Source organism: Corvus kubaryi, unplaced genomic scaffold, assembly GCF_017639235.1.
Source record: "Corvus kubaryi isolate FWS band 111438036 unplaced genomic scaffold, C.kubaryi_AGA036_p1.0 137, whole genome shotgun sequence".
NCBI lineage: Eukaryota > Metazoa > Chordata > Aves > Passeriformes > Corvidae > Corvus > Corvus kubaryi.
Window position 1 is genome coordinate 10,655,116 of NW_024580671.1, and position 18,496 is coordinate 10,673,611.

The following is an 18,496-nucleotide window of genomic DNA, read 5'->3' on the forward strand; positions in this document are numbered from 1 at the left end:
GGCAGAGCACGGGGCAGGACGGGCGCCGGCCGGGCCGGGCCACGCGCCGCCGCCAGCCCGGAAGCCAGGCCGCGCGCGGAGACTGGCAGCAGCCTCCTCCAATCGTGCGCTGCTCGCAGCCAATCGCCGCACGGGCCGCCGGGGGCGGGGCCGGGTGACTGACGTGAGGCGGCGGAGCACGCGGCTATCCCTTTCCTTTCCTGCGGGCCGCGGCGGAGGAGCGCCATGAAGGCTTCGGGCACCGTGAGTAGGGGCCGGGGCCCGGCGAGCGCAGCCGGCGCCGGGAGTGGGGCCGACGTGGCCGTCGGCAGGGTGGCGATGGTGCGTTGTAGCGCTCGAGAGCGGCCCATGCGTGCCCGAACGGCGCCGCCTGGCTCGTGAGGTGCCGAGGGGCCAACATGGCGGCGGCGCCGCTCCCGCCTGGTGCGGGCCCAGATTGGCGGGCGGCATCGCGGGGAGATCCTCGGGGAGATCGACCCGCCCGGCGCAAGGGGCTCTCTCCGCTTCTGGATTGAGTTCCTCTCGTCGCGCTGTTCGTTTCTGGAGCCGCGGAACCTGCGGCGGGTTCGGCGCGGGGTGGGCGCGATGGTGGCTCCGCGGCTCGCTCACTCTGCAGGCCGCCTGTGTTTCGTGTTCCTCCAGCTGCGGGAGTACAAGGTGGTCGGGCGCTGCCTGCCCACGCCGAAATGTACGACGCCTCCTCTGTACCGCATGCGGATCTTCGCTCCGAACCATGTCGTCGCCAAGTCCCGGTTCTGGTACTTTGTTTCTCAGCTGAAGAAGATGAAGAAGTCTTCTGGAGAGATTGTGTACTGTGGCCAGGTGAAGGATTAAAAACCTAAAAACGTGGGAGGGTCTTATGGAATTCCAGCAGGTTTATGTGGAAGGATTTTATAGGAATCACAGTTATTGGGTGTGAGGTTGAAAGCCATTCATCTTCCAGTTGCTGTGAAAAGGAGTGACAAGTTTGATTTTTGAATGTAGTGGTACCTGTCCTGTAAACTAAATAGAAACTTATTTACTGCTTCAGAATTATGAGCCGTGTTTCGCTCAGTGTTGCTCTCTTGTTCTTAGACTTCGTTCATTGTGCCATATACCTTTTAACAAGCATCTGGATATCCATAACCCTGGGAAAGTGGATGTTTATATGCTTACGCTCCTGTATCTTGATACTTAAAGAACACTCTTTAGAGCTGAAATCTTGTATTTTTCTTTGAATTACTATAGTTTTCCACTCTGAATTACCAAAACTTAAATCCAGCTATGTTGGTAAGGGGAAGGAGTTGTTTTTTGACAGTAAGACTTAAAACAGTGGTTTTGTTAGAGCTCTGAAATATTTATTATTAAAATTGTAAAATGGTGATAGTACATCATCTCTAGCTACTACCATGTTCTTGTGTAATTCCAGGTGTATGAGAAGTCCCCTCTGCGGGTAAAAAATTTTGGTATTTGGTTGCGCTATGATTCTCGTAGTGGAACCCACAACATGTACAGGGAGTACAGAGATTTGACCACTGCGGGTGCTGTCACTCAGTGCTGTGAGTATATGTAACTGTTGAGTTATAAAATATAAGCAGAAGATTAAATCTCAAACTAGGCGTAAAGCCTGCTGACTTAATCCATGGTAAAATAGCTGAAACACTTGGAAAAAGTAAAGGAGGAAGTTGCCAGATATTCCATAGATGTTTATCTGTTACCCATGTGGTATCTGACTTGTTACCTCTCTTTATACAGTTTCTCTGACTGGAAAATATTCCCACTTCTTTTTGGTGTGTCTTTCTACAATTCTAGTAATGAGTTTTGCTATACAAACTGAAAATTTAATGACTTTTTAGGTGCTGTATTTCCTGCACTGTGTTGATTTAAGGTAGTCATCTTCCCAAGTCTTGTGAAGAGAGTATTTCAGAGATCATGTGGAACATACTAGCATCTGTCCTTTGGAGAACAAGTTAAAAGAAAATCAAGAAATTTTTTTTTTAATAGGAAAAAAACCCAATTGTTACTCCAAGATCTCATTGTCTCATTTCAGGGAGAATTAATGTTTGTCCTGATTTCAGTCTGTTTTGTGAAGTACTTGAGGGATAGACTATTTGTATAGTTGATGCTGTTGATATTTGACTCCAAGGTGTTAGAAGCACTACAGATTGCACATAAAAACCCAAAGAATATTGTTCTTAATAATGATATTCTTGTCATGTGTGCAAATATTAAATGTATCTTGTCGCCTTTCAAAAGCTGAAGTGCTGTTGAAAGTGAAATTTAAGGTTCTACATTAACGTATGATAATCCCTGTTAATTAACATACCGAAAGATTGCTTAAGAGACCCAGGAACCTTATTTTTCATGGTATAATGATTGATACTTTTATATTTGAGAATAGTCGTGGCAGGTAAGTTTTTAATGGGTGTGTTAGATCTTCATGGGAAACACTGTAGTATTTCAGCAGACATACCTTATGGAACTAGCAATGGATGTGATTTGAAGCCAGTGATTTGCACTGCTGAATCGAGGAATTTTCAGGTAGCCCAAGTACAGATGCTTCCTCCTATTCTGAAAGTCTGATTATGTGGGATGAACATCAATTCATGGTTCTATTGCTGGTCAATTTCAATAAAAGTAAAGATAACCTCAGGTCATACCTTTACTTGCACCTTCCTGCTGGAAGGGAAATTGTTTTGGAGTTCATGTGTCTTTCCAGTAATTGTATTTCAGTGTTCATTCTGAATCACAGGATTTTTCTCTCTTGGAAGAGATTAAGTAGTCCTAGGTATCTCATGTCTGTGTGTACTTGAAATTGGACAAGAAAAGTAAGATAGCACTTCCTGTTGAGGAGCTTACTTAGAACTTACAGGAAGAATTTGCTGCTGCTTGTTGGTTTTGTGATATTTTTGCCATCACTTCAATATATTAGAAACTGTGATTTTAATTACAGCTGATCAGAAATTTTAAAAGTTGTAGATGGCACTATGAACATTTCTTAAACAAAAGGCTGTCAGATTCTTAAACTGAAAATGTCATGAAATTTATTTTTAATGAGTTCTGTTGTTCCAGACCGTGATATGGGAGCCCGTCATCGTGCCCGTGCTCACTCTATTCAGATCATGAAGGTTGAGGAAATTGCTGCCAGCAAGTGCCGCAGACCAGCAGTCAAGCAGTTCCATGTAAGTGAGCCAACACTGCAGTGGCCAGTGGGTCCTGGTCTAATGCTGGACTCAAGAGGGGATCCCTCTTGTGTGGTATAGGTTTGCTTTGCAGCCAGAAATATGGCAGGAACCAAACTTGGGTGCATATGGTTATGGTATATTATGATCAAAGCTTCTACTGCTAGAAGTATTTGGAAGAAAGTCACAATAAAGCAAATGCATGTTACGGTGCAGAAAACATGCCTCTTACTGGCATTACTTTGAAAAAAAGAATGCAGAATTAAGGTGTTTGTTAAGTCCTCTGAAGTATATATTAATTTGTGGATGGATTACTTTTCTAAGCATAAGTTAGTTACTGAATGCAACTTGGCTATTTATTGCAAACTGTTTTCTGTTGTTTATCTAATACCTCAATTAACATAGAAACACTTTTCTTGCAGGATTCTAAGATCAAGTTCCCGCTGCCACACAGAGTTCTGCGTCGTCAGCACAAACCACGTTTCACTACCAAGAGACCAAATACTTTCTATTAAATACAAAAACGTGTTGTCAACTCTGTGTTGCAATAAAGGTCTTACTGGAACCTTTCACTCCCAGTTGTCTTTTGGAGACGGTGTTCTGATTGTCTAGGAGTCCCCCTTCTTACTCTTTTATTTTCTGTAAACCATTGGCAGCCTACTATTTACAGCTGTGATTGCCTTGAACAGGTGAGTGTTTCAGGTGCTGACTTAAATTACCAAAATATCCCATCAATAAATCAAATTTTAATAACCAACTTTCCAGGTCAGAGAAGTCTGTTGTCGAGCAGCTGTGAAATCCTACATCCATTTTGTTCTTTTGGCACACAAAGTGAACAGTTGAATTCAGGAAGAAGGCAGCTTCTGGTGCATGCAGAACTCGGACTTGTCAGCTGTAGGAATAAAGACCTCATAAATTCAGTTAAGCTGCTTCAAATTTCAAGCATTTAAATCCAAAATTTTATTTCTAAACTGAATCTTCTCAGGGATGTTGCACACTGTACTTAATAAGCTCACAAGTATGCATACAGAGGTGCCTGTGTTTAGAAAAGTGATGAAGGGCTTGGCAGATTTATCCTTTTATTAGACTAGTGAATGAAAATGATGACAATTTTTATATCCAAGCCCAAATCCTCAGGCTACTTTGTTTACAGTAAGAAGCTTGCAGACACTGTGTAGTTAGGGTTTATTTAAAAGGCTGCTTCATACCTAAAGCTGGTGCTTGCATCTGATGCCCATTTTCAGTGATGGTGTTTCCAGAACAAGAGGCAGGCAGCTACTTAAATTAGTACACAGGTCATAGTAGTGTTGAAGAGCTGATGCTGTGTTTTGTCCAAATGTCAGCCTAAAAGCAGCTGCACGTGCTGTTAAGAGTGCAGGGAAATACTGTGCAGAGAGGAAACTAGGAGTGTGTTCATTCTGGGTTAGCTGGAGAGCTGCAACTCAACCTGGAGGGGAGCTGCATCAGTGCAAGGGCGGGTAGTTCTGCGGAACTGGGACCAGCCAGTGCTGCCACAGCGAGCTTCCCTTCTACTGCCTGGCCCTGTGGCTCAGCCTTGTGCTCCTCATCGCCTCCACGGAGAATCAGTTCAGGCAGCTCTTCTGTCTGAAATATGAACTGAAGAAAATGGGATGAATGTGGGCAATCCACAATCTCCCAGTCGCAAGGGAGGGAGAAACTAAACCCAAAGTAGCTGGAAGGTCCAGTGGGAGTCAGATGAGAATAACGGCCTCAGACTTTGGATTTTAGAACTTTTTTTAACGGAAAGAACAACTCAGCAGGAAAGTGGGTTTCAGCTTTAAGCTTGCAGCATGAAACGCAGGGCGGCAGGGCGGAGGCGAGCGGCCGGCGCGCCCGAACGCGCGGTGTGGGCGGGCGGTCCCACGGCCCGGCGCTCCCGGGCCCTTCCGCTGCCCGCCCGCCAGCAGCGCGAGCCCCGGCCCGTCACGTGACCCCGAGCAGGCCGCTCCCCGCCCCGCGGGTCACGTGTTCCCTCGCGCGGGCGGGCGGGCGCCGGACACGGAAGTCGCGGCCGCTGCGGAGGCGCCGGGCGGGATGGGGGAGTCGATCCCGCTGGGAGCGCCGGTGCCGGTGGAGCAGGCCGTGCTGGAGACCTTCTTTTCCCACCTAGGCATCTTCTCCTACGACAAGGCCAAGGACAATGTGGAGAAGGAGCGGGAGGCCAACAAGAGCGCGGGGTCCAGCTGGCTGGCGCTGCTGGCCGGGCTGGCGCACCTGGCGGCGGCCGAGAAGGCCTATCACAGCATGACCTTCCTGGGACAGAAGCTAGGTACCGCTCCGGGGAGGGAGGGACCGGCTCTCCCAACCCGCGCCGCGCCGGCCTCAGGCTGGGGGCCTGCCCCGCGCTGGGCTCCGCGGGTGCGGAGCGGGCGGCTGGGAGGTCACCTGGCAGCCGGTGTTTGCACGGTGCTGCGTACTCGAGGTCCCTGGGGGCCCTGCCTCGGCGGGTGCGTGCATGTGCGCCTGAAAGACGAGTGCTGGGTTAGTGAGTGTCCGTGGGCCCGCTGAGAAATCGGCTGTGCCATTTGTGCTACCCTTAAAGAATGAACGAGAGGACAGGTGCCGTGCAGGTGGCACACTGGCTGTTGTGCCAGTCGATGCATCTCTTCGTTGGCGGGCAGGGTACCTACCCGCCCTTCCCCAGATTTAGGCAGAGGTGTTTCTGTGTTGAGATGCTCTGGCTTAGATATCGGTAAAGATGAGCTTACTGGGGTAACCAAAGCGTTAAAGCTTTTTCACCTTATATTAGAGGTGTGGATGTGTAAGTACTCGGGGCTGGAGATAGCGTCCTAGGAGTTGTTATCTATGCAGATACTGCAGGATCTCAGAAAGCTTTGGCCACGATCTCAGCTGCTTTGTGTTTTGTCAGTAAGTGAACAGAAAAATCCCAAACTGGCACAGAACAAGCTTCCATGACGTTACCCTTTGGGCAAAGCTGCTTATTTTCTTTTTGAACTGCAGATGGGCATGGGAAATGGATCAAAGGATATGAGTCTGATGCATAGCTCATTAAACCATCAAGAAAATCCGGCTTTGTTGTTTAAGTGGTGACTTGGAACTATTTATAAGATCTTTACAGCCAAAACTCTGTCTATAAGGCTGACTTTAAAGGGTGAATTTGGTGCTTGCAGAAAGGATAAAGGTGACAACAGAAAGGGCAAAGTTTTGTTTGTTTATTTATTTACTTTATGAACAACTACAATAGGTTATTCTTTCTCTTGCCCGTGTCCAGGGGGCTATTCATGTCTTACAATGGGAGCTGTTTCACTATGATAGCCAATTCTCTACCTTTCTACCTCAAATGTCAGTGGTCACCTTTGAACACTGTGTGTGTAAAAGGAATGTGGAAAGAGCTATCCACCATTACAAAATTTTTAAGTGGTTTCAAAGTGGAACCTAAATTTGGAATCTTTAAAAGATTCAGACTCAATCCCTGTGGTCTTTGCTCCGCTGCAGCTGTTGAGTGCCAGAATGGCACATTAGGTCTTCTGCAAATAGAAACCATGAAATAAGGCTAGTACATTTGTACAGCCTTTCCATAATGTCAAAGTTAAATATCTTTTATTTTGACCTTTTGCTCCTGTCTTCTTTTCTTTTTTAAATTCCTCATAGTGTTGAGCAGGTAGAATGGGGCACAGATGACTTCTTGTTCTCCCTCCCTCCCTTCGGGTTTTAGTTATGGATTAATCTGCACTGTGGTCTCACTGGGATAAAGCGTGATTGTTTTCCCTTTGAATTCTGGTTTATAGTGAGATTGGATAGGGACATTAAGAAACATTTGATTTGTACGCACAGATGTCACATGGTTCCCATTTAAAGGTTGCTTCGTGAATTTAAGTGCTTCACGATTGAAGAGGGATTGTTAAGGGAATTCTCTGGAAAAGATCTAGAGTTATTAATAGGAGTGGAGGCTATTAAAATTTGATCAGTCAAGTCATGATGACTTAATTCTTCTGACTTACATAGATAACAGTATTTCTAGGTCATATATCATAGTAGTAAATTTAACTGAACCCTGGGTTTCTTAAAAGTCATGTCGTAACTGAGGCAGCTGTGAAGGAGTTGTTGTTTTGAAGCAGCCATTGGCTGCTGAGACGTGAAGTGGGACAAGTGTAGCTTGCATGAAATTATATGAAGTTCTTCTGAGCATATGCTCTGTAATTCAGTTACTTGCAGAATAAAACACTGAATTTTGTTTCTTTGTTAAAAGAAGTACTGTAATTAAACCATACTTACAAACAACTAGATATATAATCACAAGTACAAGAATTTTCCAGTATTGCTGTCTATCTTTGCTGTCCCTGGATTTTGGTAATACCTCCATATTTATCTGAACAGGTGGTCAGTCATTCTTCAGCCGAAAGGACTCCATCCGAACCATCTACACATCTCTGCATAATGAGCTGAAGAAGGTGGTGGCGACGGGTCACAATGCACTAGGAGGAACAGCTCCTCACTTGGAAGAGCTGCTTTCTCACCTGTCTGAACAGCTCTGTTTTTTTGTTCAGGCTCGGATGGAAATTGCTGACTTCTATGAAAAAATGTACACGCTCAGCACCCAAAAGTTCATTAACTCTGAGGAACTGGTAAACATTTTGGAATCCATCTTAAAGAAATACAGTTCAAGGTCAGTGCTTCTTTGCTGGCAGTATGTACTCAGACACGTGATCTGTAATACCTGATGTTGACGTTCAAAGCAAACGTAAAGACTTTGCTGTCCTTTGACTGCTGAACAGCACAGTCCCTTCACGAATTCATGTGTGAAGTCTGTGTTGGCCAGCAGCATCAGATGCGTGAAGTTTCTTCAAAAGAAGAAAAATAACAAAGGGAGTCTGCTCATGGTGTACTAGGAGCCTTCCTCCCTATGCCTTAATTAAAGCTCAGCATGTTCATTTTAAGAAGAGAGGAAGAGTGATTTTCCTTTTATAAGATGCAAGGCTTCTTGCACTTTTTCTTTGGCAGGGGAGCAGAAACAAGCCTTAATTTCATGTGGACTTCAGTAAAAGTGACATAAATAAAGCAAATACTTGTGTGACAGTTTTACTTTTTAGGCTAGAATATATGTTTGCTTAGATCTAAAAGCTACACCACAACTCTCTGGCCTACCTGGGAGGGCTTTAGGGTGCTCTGTTACCACTTCTCTTGAGGGGTCTTGGAGCCACTAGGAGGAGCACCTCTGAGCCTTTGGTCCCTGCCAATATGGTTGCTTGAAGTTAAGATTTAATAGTTCCTGTTAAAAAATCCCAGGAGGTTTCTAGATGAGGGTAGGAGGGGTATTTCACATCTAACTTATATGCCTTGAAAATGATGGCAGTTTAAAAGAGAGTTTTTGAATGCTTGTCAACACACTCAAATTCTACCTGTTCATTTTAAACCAAAAAAGGTAGCCATTGTAGGAAGTTAACTGTCAGATGTGGTTGCATTTTTTAAAATCTTTGTTAGTGAAATAGTGTTTAAGAAGACTTTTGGGGAAAATATTCACAGGTCTTACTTTTTTCAGTTATGATTTTTAAAGTGTTCACCTAGGAAAAATCAAAATAATTCAGTGCTGCTTTCTCGTATTTCAAATTGAAGCACTGCAGCTGATTCCCTTATATTTTTAGGGATAACTTTGGCAAGTTGCTACATAATTTTGCAACCTGAAAATCAAAACTAGTCTATATGATCTTACTAATGATGTTTTGCAATTCTTGGCTTGTGACCACTTAAAATATCAGGGCTGTTAGTCCAATAAAAACCTGAAACTTAGATATATTTTCCTTGATGTGATAAACATTATGGAGTAAAGGGAAGTAAGTTTAGGGGTTTGGATGGTTTTTTGTTGGCATTTTTTTGTTTGGGTGTTTTTTTGAGAAGTTGATTTCTGTTGTACAGTAACCACTGCCATCTGTTCTGAGCATGTGCTAAATCAACAGAACTGTTAAAAAATCTGAAAACTGAAATTTGTACTTTGATGAAGTGATTGGAGACTATACGTGCATACAAAATGTTTTACTATGCTATTTAAATAAATTTCACTGATACATTTGTACTTCTAAGGCATTATATGTTATATAATATGTTTATATAATATATATTATGTAACTATATGTATTATAACATTTTTAAAAAAATAAGTAATGTCTCCCTGGAAAAAATACTGATGATCATGCTTTGGGTTAACAAGCAATCTTTAAGATGGAGACAATCTAAGATGCTGTCAGAGCTAATTCAGTACCTGCAGTGTGCTTCTCCCCAGTGGCCTACAGAATATTTCTGAAACAGTGGGTAAAATGATATATTCCTTTAGTCCTCCCTTTTAGTTTCTTCATAGCTCAGATCAGTTTCTGGGGTGTGTTATGTTGATATGTACTGGCTGCAAGGCATTTCTGCTTTACAGGTGAAACATCAAATAAACGCATCCTTACACAGCCTCTTCCCTCTGTCAGTATATTCCTCACTCGTAGCTGAGGATTTGTGCCATTATTTCAGCCAGCTGTGCTAAGGCCAGACAGGATGTGTGTTTTTTAGATAGGTTCTGGCCTTGGTTTCTTTCCTTTATATGTGAAAATAGCTGGTCAGATAATGTAGAGGAAATACCTGTTTGCTGGTGAAGGAACAGCAGAATTGACTGTTAACGAGACATATTGTTTGTATCTGAAATGCCATCTGAAAAGCTATTTTGTTATGATTTTATTACTACTTATTGCTGACTTGTACATGGCCAATACTAGATATTTTCCTTTCCATTTTTCTCTAGAATACATTGGAGAAGTAACTTCTCCTGAAATTTTTAGCTGTTGGTTTGGGTGGGATCTTCAATAATTAAAGCAGCATCAGAAGCAGGATCATTTAAAAGCTTAGTATAAAATGAATAAGTAACTATAACACCTATTTTGATAAAATTTTTTTTAAGTGTTTAATGTTTTTTATCTAGTCAGCATTGGGTAATACGTGCATGAATGTGTGATCTGTGGAAGGAAAAAGAAAATGTGGCTTCTTCACAGTCTGCAAAACATAACTGCCATCCCTCTGCTTTCAAGAATGGTTAGGAGGAAAAAATCAATTTTCCAACGTGTTTTTAAACTTTAACACTCTGGCTTATGAAATATTGTAAAAACTTGTCTGTTTTACGTGACACAGCTCAGTTGGATGCTTCTACGTTATAAAACTCAATTACAGCAGATACACGTAGTACATAACTTGTCAGTTTACTCTGCAATCATATCAAGCTTCTCAGCTGTGGCTAAGGTGTGTATTTTTGGATTAAAACAGTTTAGCAAATCCTGCTAGACAATGAAACATTAAGAAAGCCATGAAGCAAAGTAGAAGTGGGAAGCTGTACATCAGAACGTTAATCTAGGAGACTTTGGCAGTGCTGCCTTAGTAAGGATTTTTAAATTGCTTTTAAGATTGGAGAAAACTTTCTTGGTCTGACTGCAAATGTGTTTAAACCACTGTGCTGTGTGTCATTTGATGGGACTGTCTGCAACAAATAATGTTGCATAATGCTTTTTGTACTGTCTTAAAATACACAGCAGCAAAACTGTTTTTGGTGAATGCCAAAACCATTGGAGATATTTAATGACTGTTAGAAATTATTTTTAGTTGACTCTTGTTTGTTCAAAGGAATGTAAATATGCTCTGGACTTCTCAGCCCAATTTGGACTTGCATCTTAATAACAAATCCTTGCAAGATACAAATTGTGGCTTCTAAAAAAAAGAGATGGTTACAGATAGTGATAAAATTGGCAGACGTTTTTCACAAGCCAAGGAGTTAATGTTTCGACAAGAACTTGAGGAAAAGTCAAAGAAAAAGTCATGAAGGGAGAGGGGATGAAAAGCCTGAAATTTTCATTCTCTCTTCTGGTCCACAACAAAATGAAGTTGTTTTGGTTTTGAACCAGCTATTTCCAAAACAGATGTTATTTGTTGTGTCCTGGAAGCTGATGGGAATAATGACTTTGCTTTAGTTTTGGCTGAAGATGAGCTGTTAAATGTTGGAAAAATTCTGTGTAAACTTTATTGTTTTAAACCAATAACAAGACCCAAGATATTTTTCTGAAGTGAGAAGATAAATCTGTCTTTACTTAAATGGAAACCTCATCAAGTCTTGTCCTTGAACTTTTCATTGTTCTTTATTAGAGACCTCTTAAAGAGTCCTAAATGCCAATGAGGGAACACATTTACTAAAAAGGCCACTTCTGTATTTGCTGAAGGCTCATTTTTTCTAAAGTTAGAAATTTTACATTACAGTTTTATGGTTCCAATTAAGTATGTTATTATTGATGATGTTTGCAAATAATATGAGTATCATGGGAAGAGAGGTAGACTGCATCTGTATTATTTTTTCTAAATGTCTGGGGAAAAAATGTGAGAAGATAAAGAGTTGGTTATGGTTCCAGTGACTATTTTTTCTTGGCAATTTTATTGTGATTTACTAAAAAAGCAAAATCAAGTTCGGCTTGACTTCCTCATAGCTTCCCTATATGAACAAGAGATTCATAACATAATTCTTTGATTTAACTTATTATCTTACTGCTATTCCAGAACCATCAAGACATATATTACTGCCGGAAGACATTTTAAATTGGAACAGGATCACCTGAATTTAAAAAGAAATGGTGTTATATAGTAGTTCATGGATTAAGATAAACAGTGATTGTTCTTGAACTGATGAAATACAACTCCCTTACTTTGATAGAGAAATGTCTGGCAGGTGGTGTTTTTTGTGAGATGTGAAGCAGTTCATGAAAATATTTACCGTAATTATGTAGACAGAACTGTTATTTAAATAAGGAATATTATTGTTTGTTTACACTTTGCTCTGCTTTGATATTTGATATTTTGTCTGTTAACTGGCAAATACTATCTGATGATTTCACCATTGTGTACAGCAGTTCTCATGTCTTGACTAATGTTATGTTTTCTAGATTTCATCATCCAATCCTCAGTCCTCTTGAAAGCAGTTTCCAGCTGGAGGTAGATGTGCTTGCACACCTCTTAAAGGCTCAGGCTCAGATCTCAGAGTGGAAGTTCCTTCCATCCCTGGTCAACTTGCACAGTGCTCACACAAAGCTACAGACTTGGGGCCAAATTTTTGAGAAACAGCGGGAGACCAAGAAGCACCTGTTTGGAGGGCAGTCTCAGAAGGCTGTGCAACCTCCACACCTCTTCCTCTGGCTGATGAAGCTCAAAAACATTCTCCTTGCCAAGTTTAGCTTTTACTTTCACGAGGCCCTTAGTCGACAGACAACAGCATCTGAAATGAAAACTTTGACTGCTAAAACAAATCCTGATTACTTTGGGAAAATTTCCAGTTTCATCCGGAAGTATGATGCTGTCAATGTTTCCTTAATTTTTGACAATCGTGGATCAGAGAGTTTTCAGGGACATGGTTATCATCACCCCCATTCATACAGGGAAGCCCCAAAAGGAGTGGATCAGTATCCTGCAGTGGTGTCCCTGCCCAGTGACAGGCCTGTTATGCACTGGCCCAATGTGATCATGATTATGACTGATAGAACCTCTGACCTCAACAGTTTGGAGAAGGTTGTTCACTTCTACGATGACAAAGTCCAAAGCACCTACTTTCTGACTCGCCCTGAACCTCACTTTACCATTGTAGTTATTTTTGAGTCCAAGAAGTCAGAAAGGGACTATCATTTTATCTCTTTTCTCAATGAAATTTCACATTCCCTTAAGAACTCCAAAGCTTTTGCAAGCTTGAAACCTGGATCCAAAGGGTGAAATACAAACTACTTACAAGTTGTCAAGGCAGTATGCCAGCCTTGAGGGAGCTGTAGTTTCTCAGAGTCTAATTGAAAAGGAACCATTTTTTAAAATGTTGTAAGTTCCTTTTTTTTTTTTTAAGCTAACAGACACTTGAAGAAAAGTATTTTTGGGCAGTACGCAGTGGGGAAACTTCATCGGGGGGTGCTGAAGGGCCACTGTGGGTTTTTTTGGTGTGGTTTTCAGTATGATTAATTTTTCAGTCCACAATTTTGTTGCCTGTATCAGAAAGGAATATATGCACTTTATCTTAGTCTGATCATTGACTGTCTTCTACAGAGTTTATTGAAAATGTGGTGAGGATGGAAGATACTATCTTTTCAGAAAACTGTATTGCCTGACAGGAATGATTTCTGGGAACTAAACACTGATGCAAGGGAATATTAAAAAAAGTGGACCTGCAAAGACACATTATAAATAAAAATATGAGAATCAGAACAGTGATTATTGTTAATTATAATTTAGTTTTCAAATGCTTTAAAATGCTAATTGAGCTCTCTGACACTCTGTTAAGCACTGGTGTCTTTTCTAAAGGCCCTGTGTTGTAAAGCTTGGTCATTGCTCCAGGACTTGGGCTGGGCAAGAAAAGCTGCAGCATGTCTTGAAAGGCTGGTATTCACTGGAGTGCTGTGACAGTGTCAGCCCAGTCCTGGCTCAGACTAACTGAAGCAGACAAGCTGAATGTGAGCAGGTGTTCTAGAAGGAACAGCTCCATGGAAAAAGCACCAAGGCTCTTTTCAATTTGTGCTTTTTTCTGGCTGACTTAAAAAATAAGAAAAAAAAGGCAGTAGGAAATGCCCTTTCTAAATGATTTATTGTCTAATTTGCAGTTAATGTCAACCTAGATTTGTTTTCAGATTTTTATTATTTTTTTTTCTCTCTGTTCAGTTTTAAATAATTTCATAATTAAGCCAAAACACTTTGGGGATTTGGATTTAAATATATAGCCTATGCAGTATGTTTACCTCATTCTTTCACCACTTTTAGGCTGCAGGGTTGGAAAAAGTATATTTTCTAGTTACCCTGAAAGTGCTTTAATTTGGAAATCAGGGTTTCCAAATACAATAAGGGAGTCAAATTGGCTGTACCTCTAGCCTTACATTGCAGGATTCTTCTGACTGTTAGCTATGCAGTTGTGCACGCACTTTCACGGGGGTTCAGGGGAACGGATGTATATATAAGTGTAGTAAAGCAAGGTCATTAGTTGACACTGTAATGTATAACATCATCAGGTTTGTTTTAAAAGGGAGTTTAAGTCAAAATGTTGGTTTCTGTTAAGATTGAACTATGAAAGATACCTTTGCGAATGTGTCTTTTAATGATTCCCTTTCTCTCCCACAGAAGGTTGTGGTAACTTGTCTTGCCTCTCTGCAAATGCTAATTTTTTACAATCATATGAGCACATTCTGTTCTTGAAATACAAGCTCTGACTTCCACTTTGTGCCAACTGGAGCCTTCCATGCTTTGCTCTAACTATGTATTAGTCTGTTGCGAGTATCTGTGCTACTGCCTTTCACCTGAGGTCTTGGTCTGACTGCAGAACCACTTGCAAAAGCTCAGTGTGCTCTTTGCCACTGGAAAATAACAGGGGTTGCAAATATACCAGCAGCTGGAGGGCACCTGTTTTTTGTAAGAGTGTTACCCTTTGCAGCTCGAATTCCATTTTAACAGGACGAAGTTGCAAATGACAGTATTCAGAGAGTTGGTGTGCTTCCTTCTGTGGGACAGTGACCTTGTAATAACATGTAATTTTTACTTCCTCAGCCTGAGTAACACAAAAGAAACTGTTGCCAGAACTGGTTCCCGGTCTTCAGCAGTGTAAATAAAGTGTTGTACAAAATCTATCTGCCTGTGCAGTATTTCCCTGTCATAGTATGTGTGGGAAAGGGGACAGAAAACTGGAGGAAGAAGGTGTGTGGTATAGACACGTTTGTTTCTGAGTTGCAAGGGAGGAGTTGGAAGAGGTGGAAAGGAAATCTGCCCTTCGGAGCAGATCAGCAGCTTTTACCAGTTGCTGAAGGGGCTAGAGGCTGTTCCCAGTGGTTTTTGTGGGAAGAGGAAAAGGAGGTGACTGTTCAGCAGACCTGGTAGCTCACATCACTCTCCTGTCATTGTCCTTGGCAAATGCTGTTTCAGAAGGGAAGGGAAGGGATGCTAGGTCATATTTCTGTGCAGGAGAAGGTGGTTTGCTGCAGTTTTTTCTTCAGAGGGTCTTGGGGAAGCAATCACAGGAGCCTTATGACTTGTAAGAATTTCTGGATATTTCAGTTGATGAAGAACCAAAGGGAGCCATAACCATTGCCATCGTGGTGTGGGAAGGGAGGGAATGGGAGAGACTTGCAGGCAAATGATAGAATTGGGTGCTGGAGAAACTTGTGGGGCTGTCTCAGAGTCCTGTCCCTGTGGCTCTCCTTGTAAGATCTCAGCCTTAAATTAATACAACATGGGGAGCAGAAAACTCAGGCCGTAGGAAGTGGCTTGGATGAAGACAGGTGAAGGTGAAGAGAGGTGACATACAATCAAAATGAAATAGTGCTGCAGAGTTGAGGTGTGCTGGTACCAAAAACAAAGTGTGGGGAGTGTGAGTGTGTGGGATGAATGAATATTTATAGATTTGTCAGATCCATGAAGACTCACGGCACAGTTTCTTACTTGATGCTTTTTGGAGTTTACATTTTAAATTACAAATGAGGTAATGGGGGGACTGTTGGGTTCAAACTGAAAGATTAGATATGTGGAAGAAATTCTTTGCTACAAACATGGTGAGATGCTGGAACAGGCTGCCCAGAGAAGCTATGGTTGCCCCACCCCTGGCCAGGTTGGATGCAGCTTGGAGCAACCTGGTCTAGTGGAATGTGTCTCCAGCCATGGCAGGGGCTCAGTTGAAAGTAGGTGGTCTTTAAGATCCCTGTCAGCCCCAACCATTCTGTGGTTCTGTATCTATAATATAAAACTGGCTAGGCCAGAAATGAAAACCTGCATAATTAAGCAAGGGGAGGGAATGTATCTGTGGAGTAAGTAAAGGTGACCAGAAACTCAGTAACTGGAAAAAAAAAATTCATTACTAACTTCAGTACTGGAAAGATTGATCAGTGTCTTTGCTATAAGAACTGGAAAACAAATAGACACTTGCTGAACTGGGTGATACCCCCCCCCATCCGCCAGCTTTTCCTCTACACCAATTTAGCTAAGCAAGACTTAATGTGCTAATGTACATTGAAGGTCATGTATAAATGACTGCTTTAAATGCAAGATGTAAAGATATTTATGATAGCATACTGAAAGGCATTGCTTCCAGACATATTTAAACATTTTTAAAACAGGTACTGAGATTTGATATTCCCAGTGCCATTCAGATTGCTTAGAATAGCAGTGTTGAAGCTTATTTTGTAGCAAATTTCATGGACCTCATCACTTGCTTGAGTCCATGAGGATACAGGCAGAATATTTAATTTAGTATCCTTTGCCTGCAGTGTGATTTTGACAGCAAATGTATTCTAAGAAGTCTTAGATATTTTATATTTATGTCTTGTAAGCTGTTTTCTTTTGCATATGGTATTCAGGTTTTTCTTGAATAAGACATTTTTCCATTTCTCCTCCCTTTGCATAAAGACAGTGCAGGGAATGAAAACGAATGTATTTTGTATTGTGCTATGAAGGATTGCAACATATGCATAATGCACGTAATATTCAGGCTTTAATGACCTAAAAGTAATGGAAGCTCCTGATATCGGTTTGAATGCTAACACCTAGTGTTTATCTAATCCACTTTAAAAAAAATATTTGCACTATAGCAGAAAGTAATTTTATGGCACTCATGCAGTTAATCATTGCTCTGGTCCTGTCTTCTTCATATAGGAGCCTTTTGAGACATTTGTGATCATTCTGGTGGTAGTTCTTTGATACCATATATCTGAGTATTCTTTGTGTATGTGCTTCAGGTCAGCCTGCTGCTGCCTTTGCACTGGGTCCCAGTCTTCTCATGACTAATCTTTGCTTAAGAAAATCAGCGGTGTGCTATACTTCATTCCTCAAGTCCTGTTTTTTGGCCCAGTGCCTACAACCCCTCATCTTGCAGAAAGCAGGATGTCACGCAGCATGGCTGGTCCTGGGCTTCTGGTGAGCTCTGTGGTTGCTTCCAGAAGTGCTGGCACTAAGCTAACTTAGTTGGCTGAAACCTTGGTAGCCAGAAGTCCTGTTTTCAGACTCCCAGAGATGTAAGCCGGCCCTGCCCAGGTGGATGCAGCAGAGGCCAAGCACTCCTTACTTGCTTGGGCTCTGCCTGAGCCTCAAGAGCAGTAGGTCAGTGTTGCACCCACAGGAACAGCTATTGAGTGGCCCAGCAGGGATGGCCTTTGGGCTGCAATTGTGCAAAGGAGGGAGCTGTTTATTGGGAAAAGCAGAAGAGGCTCTGGAAATGAGAATGCTGACAAAGTAAAGCAATAGCATAATGCTTTGCAGACCTGACAAAAACAATACACAAGTCAAATGCAAGATGGAGCTGGACTCTGACTTCATGTTAGCAAAGGACTGATTTAAACATGAAGTCTGCTTTGGAGGATAAAGGTAACAGGTTTTTGCCATGACATTGCTTTAAGAACTCAATCATTTTCTACAGGAACTGGTCCTTTCCCTCTCTTGTGCATGCATGCGCTTAACACATAGCCTGACTTATTTTGGTAATTTTGGTAATGGAGCTTTTCTAGGAGAGTTTGCCTGTTTGAGTTCAGTTTCTCCTAACTTTCAACCTGGTGTTGCAGCCACTGGGTCTGTGGTAGGGTAAGAGAGTTCTCCACCTTGCAGCTGGGACCTGGCTGTGCCCCAGCTGTACAGGGCAGTGGCAAGAAGAGCAAAATGCAGAAGGGGAGACAAGTCACTACAAGATGGGCTTGGGCAGATGGCAGCTCTGGGAAAGACAGGCAGGGAGAAAACAGATGCAGAATGACTGCACTGCAGAGGGACCATGAGCAGAAGATTTTTGTTGGCCTCTCTGCATTGCTGACCTAATTTCACAGGAATCTATGTAAATTTTATTTGCTCAAAAAGCTGTGCTAAACCCCACCTGTAGTTGCAGCTGCTTGTTTTATGTGACTACTTTAAAATAACTATACTCTTTCTAGGAGGGTGGTGTTCCATCTTTAGGTACCAGCAGGCTTGGCAAAGCAGCTGATTTTGGGTAGATGATTGAGACAAGCTTTGTGGTATCCTGTTATTAGCTGGGATATGCTTCTACAATGCTACATGCTAACATCTGAAGCTTCAGAGCAGTGAAATGTTGTGCTTTATTTGTGCAGCTCGCTGCTGATAAGATAAAATATTTAGTGGCACTAAGTTTTTGGCTCTGAGGTATGCATCATTTGCTGCAAAGGTCTTGAGAGGCTTTTTAGTGTGTGCAAATTGAATTCCTCAGATCAGAGCCATAAAGAGCCAGCGTCACCATGGTCTTGTACTGGGATGCACAACCTTGAACCAAGAATTGTAAGTTTCCTGTGGGAAGGATGATGTGATCCTGGGCAAAATGAGGGCCAGTGAGAGATGCTGAG

The 18,496-nt window shown here is 42.1% G+C and overlaps 2 protein-coding genes and 1 non-coding gene across 4 annotated transcripts; all 3 read left to right on the forward strand.

Annotated features, from left to right (window-relative positions):
* Positions 1-137: 137 nt before the first annotated feature.
* RPL18A (ribosomal protein L18a) lies at positions 138-3,733 on the forward strand. The gene is made up of 5 exons (XM_042017866.1): positions 138-243; positions 643-822; positions 1,409-1,538; positions 3,052-3,161; positions 3,584-3,733. The coding sequence occupies exons 1-5, from the start codon at positions 226-228 to the stop codon at positions 3,674-3,676; spliced, it is 531 nt and encodes a 176-aa protein (XP_041873800.1). The 5' UTR covers positions 138-225; the 3' UTR covers positions 3,677-3,733.
* Positions 2,144-2,275, forward strand: LOC121659860. Its single transcript, XR_006014484.1, has one exon. It is a non-coding gene; the product is annotated as a small nucleolar RNA SNORA68 (small nucleolar RNA).
* Positions 3,734-5,157: 1,424 nt separating the features above from the next.
* On the forward strand, positions 5,158-14,797 carry KICS2 (KICSTOR subunit 2). Of its 2 annotated transcripts, XM_042017868.1 has the most exons (4): positions 5,158-5,451; positions 7,521-7,594; positions 7,673-7,809; positions 12,095-14,797. In XM_042017868.1, the coding sequence occupies exons 1-4, from the start codon at positions 5,217-5,219 to the stop codon at positions 12,909-12,911; spliced, it is 1,263 nt and encodes a 420-aa protein (XP_041873802.1). In that variant the 5' UTR covers positions 5,158-5,216; the 3' UTR covers positions 12,912-14,797. The 2 variants fall into 2 exon arrangements, with proteins under 2 accessions (XP_041873802.1, XP_041873801.1); XM_042017867.1 differs by having other exon boundaries at positions 7,521-7,809.
* Positions 14,798-18,496: the final 3,699 nt, after the last annotated feature.

Coding starts and splice junctions, on each gene's coding strand:
- RPL18A (XM_042017866.1), top strand. Junction 1,539..3,051: donor GGGTGCTGTCACTCAGTGCT/GTGAGTATATGT, acceptor CTGTTGTTCCAG/ACCGTGATATGGGAGCCCGT. Junction 3,162..3,583: donor CAGCAGTCAAGCAGTTCCAT/GTAAGTGAGCCA, acceptor CTTTTCTTGCAG/GATTCTAAGATCAAGTTCCC.
- KICS2 (XM_042017867.1), top strand. CDS start 5,217: ATGGGGGAGTCGATCCCGCTGGGAGCGCCGGTGCCGGTGGAGCAGGCC. Junction 5,452..7,520: donor CTTCCTGGGACAGAAGCTAG/GTACCGCTCCGG, acceptor TTATCTGAACAG/GTGGTCAGTCATTCTTCAGC. Junction 7,810..12,094: donor TTAAAGAAATACAGTTCAAG/GTCAGTGCTTCT, acceptor TATGTTTTCTAG/ATTTCATCATCCAATCCTCA.